An 18,956-nucleotide genomic window follows, 5' to 3' on the forward strand; every position below is an offset into this window, starting at 1 on the left:
CTCACAACAGGAGAGTAACCTTTGTTTTCTTGTGTCATATTGAAGACTGCTTCTGGGAGGCTCTTTTTTTGTGAAGTGCAAATATAGCTGTCTGAACCTAATTGGATGTCTTGATCTCATCCTTTGTTGTGTTTGTAGCATTTACAGATATAACTAAAGAAGTTTGAGCTTCTGTTAGATAAACTCTCAATCTCCTGTTCCTCTGTGTCTTCAGAGGGTCTGAGTGGATCATGGAAAGACAACGGCTCGGCCGGACCCTTCACCCCATCGAGCAACAGCTCCTCGGGGGGCTACTGGAGCTGGTCTGCTCCGAGCGATCAGTCCAACCCCTCCACACCATCCCCACCGCTCTCTGCAGACAGCTTCAAGCCCTTCCGTGTACCCAGCCTGGGAGGGGTGGGGCCTGGCCCCGCAGGACCTGAAGACCCCATTCTGGATGAGCAGGACGGGAGCAGCCTGCTCTTTGATGAGCCCATCCCTCGCAAGCGCAAGGTGAATACCGTTTAGCTGGGTAAAAATCCTGTGTGGGTTCTCTCCAGATACTCCGGCTTCAGTCCAAAGACATGAGTTTAGTGGGGTTAGGTTAATTGGTGATTCTAGATTATCCATGTGAATGTGAGTGTGAATGGTCGTCTGTCTCTCTGTGTTAGCCCTGTGACAGACCGGCGACCTGTCCAGGGTGTACCCTGCCTCTCACCCTGTGATCTTGATGCGCTTCCACTGTCTGACACAGATGGTCTTTTTAAGGCACATTTCTTTTAAAGAGAGGGTGGAGGAGGGTGAGGCCACTGAGGTGATCATATTAGCTATATCCTTACTCAATGACAGAGCCAAGAGTAGGACAAAAAACACATGAAACAGAGTGTTTATAGCAGACTGCAGCCTGAGCCGACTCCCTGTGAGGGATTACTTGTACATGCGTTGACCTCGTTATTTGAAATCTTTAAAGCGAGCATCACTGCTGTACGGGGAAAATCATATACACAGAAAACAAGGACAAGCATCAAATGCCCCTTTAAAATGATGAAAACCACTGCACGCTGTCACAATGTTTTCCCAACACGATTTTTCGAGTCAATTGAATTTATGCTAATATCATCTCGATGGTTCTGTAAATTTAGTAGAAAAGAGACGAAGCCAATAAAGATTTGAGCCAAACTCAATGGTTAAATTTAATTTTTGTTACTGTGTTTTTAGACTCAAAATACTGTTGAAGAACTTTAACTGTACAAAAGCAGTTACGCTTCATGGATAATAATCAGCAGCCAAGTTACCTGATAAACATCTGCCATCAATGCAGCATCAAGAGAAATAAGCATGACTGTTAATCAGGGAGTTATCAGCACTGGATTATTTCTGATACAACCATATTAACATGGTAGCAGTTTTTCATTGTTAAACATGAGCACTGTTAGTAGTTAATCATCACGGGGTTAAGGGAAGGAGATATGATGGTATGTTTCCCAGGTGGTTTTGTCCCACTTGTGGCTTCACTTTTATTACCGTGTGGTGCATTAAAAGCTTTTTTTGAAGGAAACAGTCACACTGATCCTGATAGCAGGCATATCTGGAGGTAAGAATAAAGGTCGTGAACTTGTCTTTGAGATCCCGCCACATGTACATGAGCTGGTTGATTTCTCTTCTGCAATATTAACCTGTGAGGTTACCGATGTAATTTAGTTTCTGACTGATAGGCGGAGAGGGAAATTGGACAGGAAAGGACACAAAGCCTTTTTTGCTCAGGTCTTGAGTTTCGTGTCACGCGTCCTCGCCACACACACACTTTCTTTCACACTAATCATTTCACCTCGTCTCATCACTACGCGCCACTGACAGCTCATCACATCTACACCACGCTGTCACTCGTTATTTTGTCCGACGTATATTGCGTCGCTCTCTCTCTCTCTGCCTTCATCTCGGGGCTCTCTGCTTATCGGCGCTCCTGTGTGCCAGTTTGCCGACGGTATCATCCATCTACCCCTCCTTTCATTCTTTCCTCTCCCCTGCTCTCGCCTCTGTTTTCTCCCCTCTCTCTTCCGTTCTCGCTGCTTGAGTGTGTCCTCCCCAGACATTTGTCCTTAATAATTACTTCCTCAGCCTTCACGTGTAGCTCCCCTCAAAAACACAGTAATGATTTGAATACCCTCAACGGCAAACAGAAAAGATTCTGCCGGCCCTCTAAAAAAAAAAAAAGAAAAGAAAAGGGGGGAAAAAAATCGATAGACTCTTTAGTGAGCTCCACGTTGGCGCAGTGTACTCGGATAATTGGGAACATCACAAAGAAGGGCGTGGAGGGAGGAGGGAGAGAGGGAGAAACGGGAAGAGAGATGAAGGTTGTGGATGAAAAATTAAAGAGTGACTAACAGGAATTACATGAAACAGGAAGAGAGTGAAGACGGAGGCATGAACAGCGTTGGCTTAACAAGTCGCACTCACACAATCTATACGTGCAGATGCCAGGCTTCCTCGTGAACTTATCTACATGCTACTCGCGTGCTCTTGTTTTTCTCCTGGCAGCGCCACACCGTTTGAGCCTCCCCATTTAATTAACTGTGAAATGTTGCTTTAAAGGGGCGCACACGCTCGCCAACACACAAAATCGGCTTTTGTTACGCAAAGACAAAACAATGCAATCCGGGGGGGGGGGGGCACGTGATTGTTGTGTGTATGTGTGAGAGTGTGTTTCTGAGAGAGAGAGAAAATTAGAAATAAAACATGTTGTCAAAATTAAATCAGCCTGCGTAACAATAGCTTGACAGACGTGGCTATAAGACCGTTTATAATAGCTCGGAGCGAGAGTGCAGGAGGGCAGGGAGGAAGTTCACGGGGCTCTTTTACTCCATGAAAACAATACACGGTCTCTCTAGGACGCCGGTGGTTTAATTACATTAGGCAGATCAGAGATACTGGAGCATCACCGCCATTGTGTCCACGGTAACACCAGAGATAGATGCTGCATTAAAGCTGTGTGTCTATTTTGTTTTCCTCCCTGGTTTTAATCTACATCATTTCAAAGCCTATCTCATGACACTTTATAGTGTAACGCAAAGACTTTAAATATGGTATCATAAACTGATCACTCTGTAGTGACAATAAAGGAGATTGCATTTTTAAAGTCCTTTAAATCCTTTAAATCCCCAACGTAAACATGGCATATCCGCATTTTAATCTAGGACAGGTATGACGTTGAACAATGAATACTAGCAGGGTGTTAGCGAGGCAGTGCAGCAGCATGTTTAATCTGAGAAATTTCATTTATCTCCATATATGACTTTAATTGTGTAAATTATGGTTATTTTACTCTAAAAACAGCCCCTACTTCATAATGTTGTAATTTCTATGTATGTGTTTGTTCGTTTAAAATAAAATGGCATGTGATGTGCAAAAGAAAGAGCAAGTTGCAATTTAAATTTTACACTTTTTAAATGGAAATAATACTATATATAATAACCAGTGGATATTTTTTTTTGTACCTACTTTTGCTACCCGAGCGAATTTTCATTTCTGTGCAGTCTTAAACGAACTGTAATGTTATCAGTGAGTTTATACTGTACATTGTCCACTTCATTAGGTACACATGCTCGTTACTGAAAAAGAGAGGTTTATTATAATCTATAAAAATATATTTTTCTGTAACCTTTATCTGAACATGTCTGTAGTGCAGATAAACTTTTTCTGTGATAATGGCAGATATTAAAGCTTTCATGTTTATGATTTCTTGTTATGTACCCTGCAGTTGTTGCGTGTGACTCTTTGAAGTTGGCATCAGAGCGCCAGCGAAACACTGATGTGCTGTGTGTCTCCTGCAGAACTCCATGAAGGTGATGTTCAAGTGCCTGTGGAAGAACTGTGGCAAGGTGCTGAGTACTGCCGCTGGCATTCAGAGACACATCCGCACCATCCACCTGGGGTAAGACAGAGACAGTCTGCATACACACCTGAGATAAAGTCCACTCAAAGCCTCAAAAACGGCTCTGCTGCTCATATCCTGCCTCTGGTTAATGACTTACGGGTTATCAGCATAGTAATATGTCCCAGTGATACTGGATAGATGGCTAACCTGACCTTTAGGTGGAGATTTACATTCACGTTGTATTTCTGTCTGTCCTGCCCCTGCGCTCGTCTCCCAGTCGTAACTGTGACTCAGACCTCAGCGACGGTGAGGAGGACTTCTACTACACGGAGATTAAGCTGAACACGGACTCGGTGGCCGACGGGCTGAGCAGCCTGTCCCCAGCTTCGCCCTCTGTCCTGTCTCCCCCGCCTCCTCCCCCGTCTCCTCTCCCCTCGGTCAGCCAGCTGCCAGACTCCCATAAACCGACTCAGCCCTCTGACACCAAGGAGCCCCACGCCGGCGGCACCACGCCGCTCAGCCGCTCTGCACCCAGCGCTCTCTACCTCATCCACACGGACCATGCCTATCAGGTGATGAAGACTGATATGCTCTGTATGCATCCCTCAGTTTCTCACACATTACTATCGAGGTCCTTGTTACGCTGATGATGTGTCACAGTGTTCGTAAACACACTAAAGATCTCGCAGCGACTTGTGGTCCCTCCATCCCTATAGCAGCTGTGCTAACAGTTGCGGTCTATCAACACACAAGCAGCAGGTTTGAATAATTAATTAAAGGTTGAAAAATGACACAATTTATCTATTTTAGCCTCGGTTTTCAGATTATTGTTTGAAGAATAACCGCCATTAGCTTTCCATTAATATCTGTGCATCTAATATTAATGCAGAGCTGCACGCTTTAGGTCTAACATGAGTAGTTATGTTTCTGATAAAGGCCAAAAATCTGCCTTGAAAAAAACCTTCTTTGAATAAAGTATATTTATCCGAGCATTAAAGTCTACCTCACCTAGAAAATAACAAAATCAAGTTGTTTTTTTTAACAAAAAAATGTCATAGAAAGAGAAATCTCACCAAAAAAGAGAAACCTCTTCTGGGTAAACTCGGTGTCAGAAAAGATGGAAAAGTCCCACCTCCAGCCAATCAGTAGCCTGCAGTATACACATAGCTTGTATGTAAAAGACAGGTGTAGTTTCTGGGTAAAAAAAGGGGAAGTCATTCACCTGCTTTCTTTCTAATGGCCAGCAGGGGGAGACTCCCCTGGTTCCAGTTGATACTAAGTCTATGGGGAAAAGACCCTCAGCTCTGTTGGTTGTGACATCATTAACACTTTTCTGATTAGTTTATGGTCTTGAGCACAAAATGATAATTTTATAAATTATGGCTTTAATTGGAAGCAAAAAAAGAGATTAAAGCAAGGTATGCTTTAGGGCGCTTGATCATTAAATCAAGTTTCAAAACAGAAAAAAATGTTCAGCTTGAGGCTTCGTAAGAGGATTTCACTAACCACTGATTGACATCCCAATACAAAGAAGCTCTGCATCAATTAACAAATACTAAAAGAAATAAAAGTATTCCAATATGCTATATTAAATAAAAGTTAAAAATAGTGATATTGTGACCTTTGGCCTCTGCCTTCAGGCCACGGCTCCAGTGTCCATCCCGTCCAGCAGCAGCAACAACTCGGCCGGCTCGGCGTCCACCAGCTTCACTCCCACCAACAGCTCCAGTTTCAGCATCTCTTGGCAGTCGCCACCCGTCACTTTCACCGGGACCACGGTGAGAAAGCCTGGCTCAGCCTTTGCTTTCACGCAGCTCATCTTTCTCTTATTCATGATCTGCTCTCGTTCTCCAGGTGTCTCCCAGTAAGAGCCAAGGATTTGGTGACCAACGTTCCCAGACCATTGCAGTGCTTTCGTCCCCTCCCAGAGCCACCGCTGCCCTCAGGTACTGGACTCTCACAGAGTCTCACCTTATGACTGGTTATAGCTTCAGTTAAAGGTCGAATTAAATCTTTCTCTTTCAGCTTGTTTGGTGCAACCTGAAAAATGGAATAAGGCTCTGATTTGTGTTTATCTATCTCTGCAGTCAGTGGCGTAATTAAAAAGAACCAGTTAGCTTAGCACAATGGTGGGACTGGGAGGAGACAGATGTCATGTTTTTCCTTAGCAAAAAGGAAATTTCTTCCAACATATGGACACACCTCAAAATGTGAAAAGTTGAATATGTTCCATCAGTTATTTAAGAAAGTGAAAATTTAATCCATTCTAAACTCATTACATAGAAACCATAATGCTTCGAGCATTTCTGTTTTGCCTTTGATAATTGTGGCCTACAGCTAAAAAAAACATATCTCACGTTATTAGAATATTTCATTTCGAGTTTGAGTAAATTGCTATGAACACAGTTTAAATAGTGTGTGCCTGTCAGTCTAGTGCAGCGAACACAGCCACAATCATGGGGAAGACTACATGCTTTACGGTCCTCCAGATGATGATCATCTACGATCATCTACAGCCCACACAGGGAGAGTGAGCCGCAGAAGGTCACTGCTGTAAAGGCTGGCTGTTTGCAGACAGCTGTAGTGGAGGATTGGAGTACTGTGGGGAGGACTTGGGACCTCCCCACAGTACCAAAACTGCCAAATATTTTGCTGACTGTGTTATTGCTGTACCTGATTGGCCATTGACCTGAACCCCACAGAGGAACTATGCGCTGTTGTCAGGAAAAAGATACACACAAGCTGAGACAGCAACTTCATCTGCAAACATGTGGAACATGTCAGATAGATTTGTGTTCATGTTAACCTCTAACATGTTAACCTCTAACATGTTAACCTCTAACATGTTGTAGTCTTCCTGGTTTTCTGGTTTTGGTTTTCAAATGTATGCTTTCATAGCGGACAAAGTTTCAAATAGTGAGGTCAGTGTAAATACGAGTAATCTCTGTGAGCTGAAAACTCGGGATTGCTCTTTTTGCTTGGTTATGACATCTAGATGATGTCCCTAAGTAGCTCCACCCTCCTGCGGCTTTGAGGGGCAACCAGTGAGAAAAAAGCTTTCTTCCAGGGAGGCTGGCCTTAAAGGGAGAGGAGCTAATCAGTCTGTTGCAGTGGGCATCTGGGCAAGACGAATAAGAGTCCAGGAATAATAATGCCCAGTGTTATAAGCGTTGTGCTGTTGTTTGTTATGTCGTTAATATATAACAGCTTCATGTGTTGTCGGTCTTCATCTCTCCTCCAGTCGGAAGGTGCGTGGCGAGGGGAAGAAGTGCCGTAAGGTGTACGGGATGGAGAACCGCGACATGTGGTGCACCGCGTGCCGCTGGAAGAAGGCCTGCCAGAGATTCACTGACTGATCGTCCCCCGCAGCTCACCAGACAAACAGGCACTGCAGTTTTCCAGCTGAGGAAAACAAGGGGGAAAGGGGGGGGCGTCATCCTGCATGCATTCGGTTTTCTTCAGATCAACATCGCAACTGTCCGTCAAGCTATGGCTCCGCCCTCGTTCTCCGGCTCCGTCCCACACCCCACCCAACCTCGTCAGCTCCACTGAACCATTCCAGCTGTGGAAGCAACCGCAGGACGGCAGTCACCTTTCACATCGCCGTCCGGGATTCCCAGCGTGGGCTCGCCATTCCCTTCTTTCCCAGTTTTTGGGAAAACCTCGGTGCAGCTAAACAGTGTAAAGAAAAAAAAAAGATTTCTGCAGTTTTTTTGTTTTCTTTTTTTAATGTTGGGTTCAGTGTTGCATCTTTCTATGTTTTGTACAGCTCTGGTTTTTAAATGAAAGTCTTGTCAAAGAAGGGGGTCGAGAAAAAGGCCAAAAGATTTTTTTTTTTTTAAGTGTGTGTGTTTTCTCAAAAGATTAGAGTAAAAAACACAAAAAACACTTTTTTTATCCAAAAGAAGAAGGGAACGCTCTGAAGTCCGTTTGAAGAAAGCTATGAAAAAGCACGTGGAGGTAAAGCTCGCAGGTTTTGTTCTTCCTTCGACTTGTTCGTCCCTTTGTATCCAATTCTGGACTTTGAGGTGATCTTTTATCACCAACATCCCGGTCCCTCACGCCTCCCGGACAGCCCCGAGGGAATGCATGCGTGCCATAGCCGGGAAGGGGTGGTGGACGGTCGGAAAGGAGGAGGAAGAGACACACGTACACAAATACACACGAGATGAATGACCAATGCAAAAAAAAAAGAAAAAAGGAAAAAAAAAAAGAACAAATAAAGCAGAAGATCCAACTTCCAGTCAGGGAAAGCAGATGGACCATACGAGTGATCTACACACAAACACGGTTTCTTCTCACACAATCAAAAGCAGATCACGTCGACTTCTATCCGTTGTTTCTTTGCTTTATCAGGGATGTGATTCTGAAGAGAGCAAAAAAAAAACCAGCAGCTTAAACTGTATGCAGCACTATCTCAACAGCTTCTATCTTTCATGACAACTTTGCAACCAAAAACTCCAAAAACTTTATCCTGTCCTTCACATTTTGTTTTGGGTTTTTTTTTGGTTAAGGTGCCATGTTTAGTGTAGTCGGTGTCATTTATTTCTTTTTCTTTTTCTTTTGGTGAAACTAAGACTGTTTACCTACCTGCTACTACAATGTGTGTTAAAGACCCTCCTCATAGCACTGGAAGTCAGCAGCATGCGACGCCATTAAACGTTCAACGCAATCGCCCTCCTCCTCGTCCTCCTGCACCAACTTTTACTCCAACAAATTAAGTTTGTGTTTACATCCGCCACAAAGGCGCCTCCCGATGACCTGATATCCAAAAAAGGGAGGGCTGAAAACCCAAAGTGAGATACTTTTTGTGTAACACAGTAATAATATTTGTCCACCCGCCTGCGGCTGCTCCCCCTTAAATTCTCTGCAGCAAGCTTTTGTTTTCATTTTTGGGAGAGCAAAGCGGCACTTAATTAAGTCACTCTTTTGGCGTTTAACTTAATTCACTCGGCACGCAAAGCTTTGGCTCACAAGAGTCCGTGCGATTGGCTGCTGAGGTGAGAGGAGGTTGAAAAGCCTCCTTTCTTCTGCCTCAGAGCCAGGAAGTAGAATCACAAGGCCCGAGCGTTTACAAACGCGGACCAACTCTTTCGATCTACTTTCTAAGATCGTCCTGAAAGCCTCGACCTTTTTTGGGAGGGTTTCTGTCAAACACACTCTTTCACACACACTCGTGCACAAACAGGCTTCATTAGAGTTACTAAAAACCAACACCAGCTGATAAACTCACACACGCTCGTCCAGTTTAAGCGCCTGAAAGTCGTGGCGCTCTCTTACGTTTGATCAGCTGTTTATAGTTTGTTCCTGTATTCTGTATATATTTGTTTTCCTTTTACGCTCCTTTTTTGTTTTAATGACCGCCGACCTCGGTCATCACAAATGCCACCTTATGAACGAGCCGTGCTGTAGGCGCAGCCTTCAAGTCACTCTTTGAAAGGCCATTGTGCTTGTTACAGTGAGGTTTTGTGAACATGTTACTGTTTAAGTCAAATCTATTGTCTGGAAAGAAACAGTTGCATTCAAAACTAAAAAAATGAAACTAATTTGTTTTTTTGTTTTTTTAATTTTCATACATATGAATATACACATCCATATATATATATATATATATATATATATGAAGTGTTTATGATTTTTGTTTTCATGTTCTGCTGAGGGAGACTCTTATGTGGCGTCATCGTCTTCATAAACTAAGCTCGTTAGGCTCTTTTGAGTGAGCGTGACCCTCACGTTCCCGCCTGGAGCTCCTTCACGTTAACGCTCTCCACTGCCGGCGCTGGGTCAAAAACTGCAGTTGATTAAAACCTTTATCATATTTCCAATTCTGCCACTCCACCACCCCCATCGTTCCCCACCCGTGTCACGCAGGCCCGCCTGCAATTAGTTTGATTGACACCTCAGTGTGTTTGCGCCCGTGCGTACGCTCGCTGGCTCTTGTGTGTGAACTCTGAAGGAGCCCCGGGCGAAGCGCGCGCATGTGTGTGTGTGGCTGCTGCTGAAGCTCGGTGCTCCTGCACTCCCCTGAAGCGTCTAATGGCCCGTGGCGTTTCTCTGTCTCGTCCACTCCTGATTTGCCCGCACTGGGGTTTAAGGATGTTTTAGTTGAGGCTGAATGGGGCTTCTCCGTCTCAGCGTCTGGATCGTTTTCCTCCACTGATGTTTAAAATATATTTATATATATTTGGCAGCCAATCAGATTCAGTCAGGGTCCTGTCCAGAAACGAGTCCCTTCAGTTGTTCAGATCACTGGATAATTACAGTGGCAGCATTTCCAGGCAGCTATTTTTTTTCTCTCTCTGGGTTGTCGAGCCGATCTCACGGTTGACAATAAGATTTGGCCAAAATAAGCTCATCTCACTCCCTCGCTTAGAGGTGATCCAAAAAAATTACCTCAAAGATATATTTGTTGCCATATTTCTGAAACCCGTCCATGTCCTCTTGGATCGTGGGGAAGCTCAATGGGATTTGTTTTGTGGACCGTGGCCCGATCTGAGAACATCTCGATGGCCCAAAGATGGCCTCGTCGTGACGGTGCTTTCAGAGACACTCTGCCAGGGTTTGTCTTTGCATGCTGTACGTCCTGGTGCCCTCGGCGGAGGGAGAAACAGAGGTGCTAAACACTCAACGCAGTGCTGTTTCTCCATTAACTCCATTTTGTAAACATTGTTTTGCTGTAGAACATGAAAATAAAATAAAAAAAACCCCACCCAAAAAACAAACAAACAAAAATACACAGTTGTTTTTTTTTTAATGCTTTTATTTTGGTGACTTCTATTGATGACTGTTTCCTCGTGTCTGCGGCTCAGCCCTGTGAATAGATGGAAAACACCGGCAGAATATTAAATCGGCTTATTTTCTATTTCACATTGAATCTGAGCTCTTATGTTCAAGCTTGGAAGTTATTTTCTGTAACAACAAAGAGCTTCAGAATAACAGCTGATAAAATATGCTCGAATCACAGTCCATGTACTCACTGGTCCTTGAGCTTTCAGTCTTCATCAGCAGGTTCAGTTTTCATTGAACTGCAGATCTTTGAACTGAATATGATTCTCTCATTTTATTTCAGCTGTTCAGTCTCGGTCTGCTCGAGTCTGAGCTTCAAAACGTGCTCAAAAGAATCAAATATTCACCGTGCAGGAGGGCTTGTTTCATAACAGTCTAATAATTGGTTCATTAATAATCACCACAGCTGGTAAAATTAGGACTAATGGGAACTAAGTTACATACTTATGGGTTGTAAAGTAGCCTAAAATGGGAATTAAGTGAATAAAGTGGACCTGTTGTGTTCTTTTCTTATTTTTGTCGCATATACTGTTGCAGTTATACTCATATTAAAATAATCAGACTAACAAATGTGATCCCAGCCAACCAGAAACGTCGGCTTCAGAAGACCAGCTGTTCAAAACTGCTGCTTGTGAGGGGCAGCCAATCGGTGGGAAGCTGGCTAAAAATGAAGGGGGCTGAACTCATCAGGCTTGTACTGTAGCCCGTAATATAAATAAGGATTATTTCAAACTGTGAGTCATGCAAAGCTACTCTAGCAGAACCAGAGAATAAAAGGCTCATTATTGGAGAGTAGCACAATAAATAGGTCCCCTTTTAAATTTGCCTTTTATCAGTGCTGATGAAGACCTTCAAAGGCTCTGGATGGAGTGTGTAAACGGGCAGGTTTTTTTCTTACCGTACACCGAGCATGATGAAATTTGACAAAACATGCAGACATATGGCTGCAGCATCTTGTTATTTAACTATCAAATGGAGATATTTGCAGAGATGCAGAGTAATTTATAATTTACTCCCATTGAGATGAAAATAGCAGGGAAAAAAAGATCATGATGTTCATCATTTTACCCCCAAATTGACAGGTTAATGATGTGCTACACACCATATGGCAGCATCGCACCGATCAGATCATCTAACTTGTTCATTCATATTAATCTGATCTCTCAGCCCTGAAACCTGATGGGATTTTGGGGGGCGGAGGCGTAAACACGAGTTCAGAAATGGGCTGTCATTATAAACACGTGTTCACACAGCTGAATTAAAACGGTGGCATCAAAGGCCCACGATAGGCGGGCTTGTTGCTTGAGAGAGAGCCATATGAATACTTATGAGGACTTTTTTTGTTTTGTTTTTTGTTTTCTTGTCACATGGAGCAGCAGCGGCTGGTCTGGCTTTTGTTCTCTGTCGTGTTTACTTCACTGCTGCCTATTAAAGGGCTGTGCTGTGATTTATGAGCCGAGTAAAACAAGACAGCATTATTCTACTTACAGACGATATAAACATCAACTCTCATGAGCTATGAGGGACCCTCTGTGTGTGCATGTGTGTGTGTTGCACTTTGGGCTGTCACCGCTCCTGAACGGTGACAGCTTTAACAGCAGTTCACGTGTTGACAGTTTTATGAGGACCCCTCGTTTGTGTAAGCCGATCCTTAACCAGATCAATATTTCATACGTGACGACGCTTGTTTTTGTGACAAGAGGCTGACACTTAATATACCCTGTATCATCCACCTATGAGGTCAATATATGCTACAGTACAGTATATCTAAGCTACAGTATCGGTGTGTATCAGTATATTGATGTGATATCTCTAACTATAATACGATCAAAATTCCTACTTTTTTTTATTTAAAGTGACGGGCTGTGCCTTTGGTCAGGTGGCCCCCCCTCCCCGGCCCCCACCTCAGCTCTGTCCGCAGACGTGCCACCCACCCACGTCTAGTGGGCGATAATGTGTGTGAGCCCACGGTGCTGTTATCTGCCCCTGTGCCCTGCAGTTTGCCTCACAGACCCTCCAGGGTTCTGCAAGGCTAACAGCAGGTGGCGCTCTGCTGAGACTGGGGAACAAGTGTGTTTGCAGTGTCAGAGCCTTCCAACTCTCTGGGCTGGTTTTTATGGCTGCTGTGCTAACTGGCAGGATTTTTGGGGGTGTGTGTCTTTGCCTCTTTCCAGTTGCCAGTGCAGCAGCAGGGGGCAGCGTTGTTGTTGTTGTCGATTTAAAAGGGTAGGGGCCCTCTTCTCGAGTCCATCCTTCATTCATTCAGGAATGTGAATAGGGAGGAGGAGGAGGGTGGAAGGATGGGTGAAATGGCTTTGGGAAACGCTCAGAAGTCCTGAGTGTGTGTTTCCAGGAGCTGCTCCCCCCTCTCGACCACCACCTCTCATTTCTGGTGGTTACCTTTTGGAGGAGTCTTGAATGTGCCTTGATGAGTGTGGAGTTTCTAGATCGGACCTCAAGCCGTCACAGCGTTGTGCTCTGAGAAACTCTGGAGGAATGTTTCTGGTGCTGGCTAGTCTGAGTTCTCCTGTGAGTCGTGTTCAGAGGCCTCTTTAGCCCCGTCTCAGCTCCTGAAAGAAAGATGTTGCAAGATATCTGCGAGTGACTTTTCTACTCTTTGCTGTAAACTTATTTTTTTGATCCAAACCTGATGATGATAATGATACTGTGTTTCCAATGTGTTTTTTGTTTAGTTTTTTTTTCCTTCTCTTTGCTTTCCCAAACATGAACCCTCTCTCCCCTTTGTGTAAGGGCTTGTAGATAAATATATGTTGACATGAAGAAGAATCGCTGTCGTGGTGCAATCTCGATATGTTTGGGAAATCAAGGAAGCCTCGTTTTCAGCAAACGGCATGTGAAACAGTCGGTGAGATGATCCATTTTTAGCGCTGAGCTGCTAAGCGGCTTCCACGGGAAAACCTCAAGGGGCATCGCTCGCGTTCGGCGTGAAGGTGAGGCGATCAGGCAGAGAGAAGAAACTCACTTTCCGTTAGCTGGAATTCTATCATTGGATTTTTAATCATTCGGAATATTAATTCGCTAAATAGTCGAGATGGCGTTCAGTCTTTGTTTTCAGGGTATTTGTGCCGCAGCTTCCTCAGTTTGAACTCGAATATGCAACAGAGAGCTCGGCCCTCTCTCCAAACTGGATCACCTCACTGGCTGTTTTATTTTGATTACAATCATGTAGACCTCAAGAACTCAATGACTGTCGCACTGGATTTTTACACTCCTTTTTCAAACATTATATATATATCTATATCTATATATAAATATATATCTATATATAAATATATATATATATTTATATATATATATATATATATATATACACTGCTCTGGTCTAACTGTATTTTTAATACTGCATGTGCATGCAAATAAGGAAATTATGGGAAAACATGACTTTATATAAATGTGCTCTACTTGTGCTGTGGCGTCCAGGACGGGGACTCGAGAGCAGCCGGTGCAATCTCAGTTTTCTTTTAGCTAAACTGCACGCTGCGTCACAGTTTTGCTTAAAAATAAAATCCCCCGAATTTGTTTGCAAATCTATTTAAAAGCACCCGATTCCTCAGCTGGTAGGATGCCGGCGTGAGGACGAATTCTTTGTCGTCCCTCCTCCTGCATGCACCACCCTCGGGAAGCTGGATTGAAAAGACACTCAAGGCTTTGCAAAGGCCGATGTTTTCCATGTGTGGACATCAGTCACAGGAGGCCTGAATCATGTGGTCCTTGTCAAACTTTGAATCAACTGTTTACACCACACACGGTACAAAATGATTTGAGAGGTCTAACCGCGAGTTCGCTAAAACACGGTGATTATTTAAAACAACATTTCCCCAATTTAAAGATGTTTAAGTAACTTTGCAAGGGGGACTTTGTGTGGCAGCGGCCGCTCTCCGCCCTGACGTGGTCGCCACGGTATGTTGCGTTTTTCTATCCTTTTGAAGCCTCTAAATGTAAATGTTTGATATGTGTTTCCAGACTGTAAACTAGATGCAACACATTTTCCTGCTCCAGAGTCTGTTCAGTGCATTAGGTGCCACAGTTGGGCTGTAAAATCTCAAACACTTCCTCATCTGTTACCACCGGCGACCGCGGCTGGGAGCGTTTCTTCTACGCCGAGGTGCTTAGGGTGTCATTTTTTGAACGGGGTCGGTTCTGCTTTTGATTCAGCTGCCAGGCGTCGAGTAAACTTTAAGCAGCGAAGACGTTTTAAGAAATCTTTGCTCTGTTGAAGCTAGGAAGTGAAAGTATATGAAGCTAATGTCAGCAACGCCGATATCCGGAAGTGTCCAATGGCGACACTTTGCGTCCTTGTGGTTGAAATGTTTGCATGTCCAGTACATGTACTGTGGAGCAGTCCCAGCAGCAGCTGGCAGATGCCACAACTCCAGGAGCGGCACACTATTGTCCACTTTTTGGCTCTCGGCTTCTCTCTGTGCCACAGAGACTGGGAGAAACGGAGAAGGAGGCAGAGTTGGTGTGCAACAAAGTCCACCTCCAGCGTATTTTAATTTTAAATTAAATGACCCATTTGTTTGTTTGAGCTGCACAAAAACCAAAGCATAAAAAGCAATAATTTGCCAATGTCAGCAGGGTTGTGGCCCAGACTGTTTCTTACTTCTAAGTTTTGTATTTCAACCCAAACCAGAATCAGTTTTGTTGCCTAACTGTAACCAAACTGAAAAGAAAAGCAATTATGATGCTACAAGCTCTCCCACCAGCACCGCAGAAAGTAACAAGTCTGGGTGAAGAAATGCTCCACCGCACCATTAAACAGGTGGATGCCATTTATAGATCAATTCAGTCACTGCAAAACAGTCACACTAGAAAAAACAGAGGGTGGAGACTACAGTGTGACCAAAATTATTGCAGCCGTGTGCGAAGAACCTGTGGTCTCATTGACTTCAAAAAGGTTGCATCAATGACGAGGACCATGTCTGCAACGGGACTTTGGTTCATGAAGATTGCGATAAAACAGCAATAAGAGGGAAACAATCTGAGAGTGAACAGGGCCAAGTTCGCTAAGTTACATCCAATCTGTGTTAATGCAGCAATTCACTGATGAAGCAGCGAATATCTGTAAGTCCAGTCCGAACCTCACAGATTTAAAACATGAAGACAGAACAACGATTTAACTGCAAAATGACAAAGGCGCTGAGTAACCTGTAAGTAGGAATATAGCCAATGGGAACCAGTTAAGTCGAGACCCCGAATGCAAAGAGACGTGTCATTGATGCAGACTGGCTCAGGTTGGTTGCAGCGTGCTAGAAATCTGTCTGCGTTTCTGAATTAAGCGGGGACTTTGCTTGGACCCGCTCGAGTCCCTGTGAGGTAAATTTAATCATCAGCTGTTCATCCGAGTGCCTGCTTGAGTTTTGTGACCGATCAGAGTTAACACGACAAAGCACCATCTACGCACCCTGCCAAAGTGACAGACTTCAAGCAGATGTCAGATTCACTGCTCAATCCTCGGGTCTCCAGTTTCCCTTGTCTGCTGTGGAGTATAATCAACACTTTACATGGCAGTTATGTGCAAACCTTCCAATCTGCCCACGAATGATTGGAGTCAGACTAATTGTTTCACCTTGGAATCAAAAGTGACATTGGTTACCTCACCTTCTTGCAATCATCCGATGAATTTGGAAAAAGTTTTCCAAATTCGGAATAGTTTTTTTTAACCTATTCACATGGAGGTTGCCGTGTCCTGTGTTTGCTCTAGTGTGACTGAGCCATCAGAGGCGCTGCTGTGGCAGACTGTACGAGCTTCTTCTGTTTTTCCCAGTCTGGAGGTTAAGCTAAGCTGACAGGCTAACTTCTCCACAAGCTTCAGAGGTTTTCTCGACTCTCATCAAGAAAACAAACAAAGACTTTCTTGATGAGCTATTCCTTTGACATTTGGATGCAAGCTGTGATGACTGATTAAGATAGTTTTCAGGTGGAAATCAGTTGATCTTTGCAAGTGCCACCTTAAACCACCTTAAACAAAAGGATTTCCTCTGGTATCTCCTCCAGTCAACATTATGAGCCTGTAACACCCCCTCTGATATCTCAAACACCGTCAGCTCTGAGAGAAACACTAGTCTCCCAACGTCTCTTCTTCTTTCTATATGTGCTGAAAATAAGTCCTAGGAAGCCGCTTAAAACTTCACGATGAGCTCCAGTATCGGCCTCACAGGCCTCCTTCCTCCTGTGCCATCAGGAGTAGCAGCATTATGTTCTCACGAAGCCGGCGTCCTGTGCCGGGGGGGAGAGAAAAGTCTAAAGACGGAGATGAGCGGTACGCGGCCGATGTAGGGATTTAGCTCAGACCAGTTTGGGGCGGTACGAACTGTTTCCAAACTGGCGGTGCTCTCTCGTTTTCATCAATCGCTCAAGCAACCGCATCATTTATATCAGTCGGCATCATGTATCAAGCAGGATCTGTTAGGATATTATGCAACCGTACATCAGCGACAACACATTTGTCGCCTTTTTTCTTTGGGCCTCTGTCACTGCACGCATTAAACAGTGATGTAACACAACACAGACCTCTCTCATCTCCACACACGCAAGCAAGCAAACACAATATGAGTGAAAGAGGTGTGAAAGCCCACTGAGTGAGATCATGGGGGCGATATGTGGCCCTGCTGCTCAGCGTATGTCCCCGTGGCTTCAGATCTCATCATGTGACGATGCGAAGAGCTTGCTCGTGTCTCACCGGGCCGCTGGTCCAAAAACACAGATCCGCTAAGGAGTTATCGGCATCTGTGTGTGTGTGTCTGAGAGAGAGAGAGAGATGATGGACTGTGTTTCCAACGACCGCCCGAGGTATGTCCCATCTGCTCAATGTAGCATTTATACCTCCTCCTGTTGTGTGTTTGTGTTGTGCAAGTGAGCACAAAAGCTTATTTTGTGTGTGTGTGTGTGTTTGTACACCTCTACTCCCTACAAAGCCTGGTCAAGCCATTCCTGCAATCATAAATGCACATTTCAGTGTTCAAGCTGTCGTACCTCATGAATTTTCACCGCCCTACACACACTTCTGCTCCTCACACCAGCCCAACGGCCGCCTGCGTGATTCATTACCACACACACTGGCATCTGCGGAGCATCACCTTCCATCAGGCAACCAGTATGAGCTGTAACTCCGCGTTTACAGGACGCGGAGGCCTCTCCGAGTCAAGAGCGCAGACGATGTTAGGGTGTTACCGGTGGAGCGCGTGAGGGAGGGGGCGGGGGGAGCTGCTGCTGTTTGTGCGTACGCGTGCGTCCGAGTCTTTGAATAATTGACGAGGACGGTGAGAAACGGGGCACGCACGCAGGGCTCCCCATCTGTGACCTTAGATGATAAGAATCGCTGCTGTCCGTGGAATCGGTAGCTTGCCTTTTATGTGAGGGGGGGGGGGGGAGGTTGATGGAGGAGGAGAAGAAGAAGGAGACACACATGGGTCAGTTTTACCCGAGACAAAGAGATTTGTGCAACCGCAGGCTCTGGTTTTCACGAAGGTGGAATCGGTTCTGCATGTTGGCGCCACAACAGAAGGTCTCAGATGTCCGTGGGGCCGATAACGTGTCTGAGTGCAAAGAAGGAAGTGATGATAGGAACATGCGCTACGGTTTGATGCTTGATTGTGGTGTCTGGGAAGTCAGAAATGACCCCCCCCCCCCCCCCCCCCCCCTTTGCAGAGTAGGAATATGCTTATTCACATTATCGTGAAGTTTGAAGAGAAGATCGATACCAGCTGCTTGTTTATTATAAAATTATAGAACAACGTGCCGCAACAAGTTGGCTTGCAGAGGAGCTGGCTTTGGTGTCTGCAAGACTGACCTACTCACATCCTCTAAACCAGGGGTGTCAAACATAAGCCATGGGGGCTAGAATTGGCCGGCAAAGACGCCAATCTGGGTGGCTCTGAAAAAGAAGGAAAGATGGCAAAAAATTTTGGAATTTTAACTGTGTTTTCATACGTTTTACAGCTTCTTACTTCCCCATACTATCATACTGTGAGCGATGAGCTGCCCACTTTATTTAGTTATAATTTCTTACAGTTTGAGCCCAAAGAGTCGCACTGACAGATTTCATTTCACTTACTACAGTAGAAAAACTTTATCGTGTGGAAAAACTGATTTGCACTGTAAATGTGTGGTTAAACTTCTTCACACTGACAGAAAGATGTTCCACTGTATGTGGCCCACGATGGAAAATGAGCTCTAAACTATTTAACTAAGAGGTTGTTTTGTTTGTTTTTTTTAAATTTTCTTTCAGTTGAAAAACTTTAACCAGTGCTGGGGAACACAAATTGCTTTGACTAGCTCCCACAAAACCCCACGG

General features: G+C 44.5%; 1 protein-coding gene across 2 annotated transcripts in view; it reads left to right on the top strand.

The window, feature by feature from the left end:
• The window catches only part of znf704 (zinc finger protein 704), a 62,741-nt gene extending 48,874 nt beyond the window's left edge, over positions 1-13,867 (top strand). For both annotated transcript variants that reach the window (XM_065470834.1, XM_065470835.1), the window contains exons 4-9: positions 215-492; positions 3,810-3,910; positions 4,131-4,425; positions 5,494-5,631; positions 5,708-5,799; positions 7,095-13,867. In XM_065470834.1, the coding sequence (XP_065326906.1) occupies positions 215-492; positions 3,810-3,910; positions 4,131-4,425; positions 5,494-5,631; positions 5,708-5,799; positions 7,095-7,209 (1,019 nt within the window). In that variant the 3' untranslated portion in view covers positions 7,210-13,867. The remainder of the gene's footprint in view (positions 1-214; positions 493-3,809; positions 3,911-4,130; positions 4,426-5,493; positions 5,632-5,707; positions 5,800-7,094) is intronic.
• The last annotated feature ends 5,089 nt before the right edge of the window (positions 13,868-18,956 follow it).

This window comes from Pelmatolapia mariae, linkage group LG22, assembly GCF_036321145.2.
Source record: "Pelmatolapia mariae isolate MD_Pm_ZW linkage group LG22, Pm_UMD_F_2, whole genome shotgun sequence".
Lineage (NCBI taxonomy): Eukaryota > Metazoa > Chordata > Actinopteri > Cichliformes > Cichlidae > Pelmatolapia > Pelmatolapia mariae.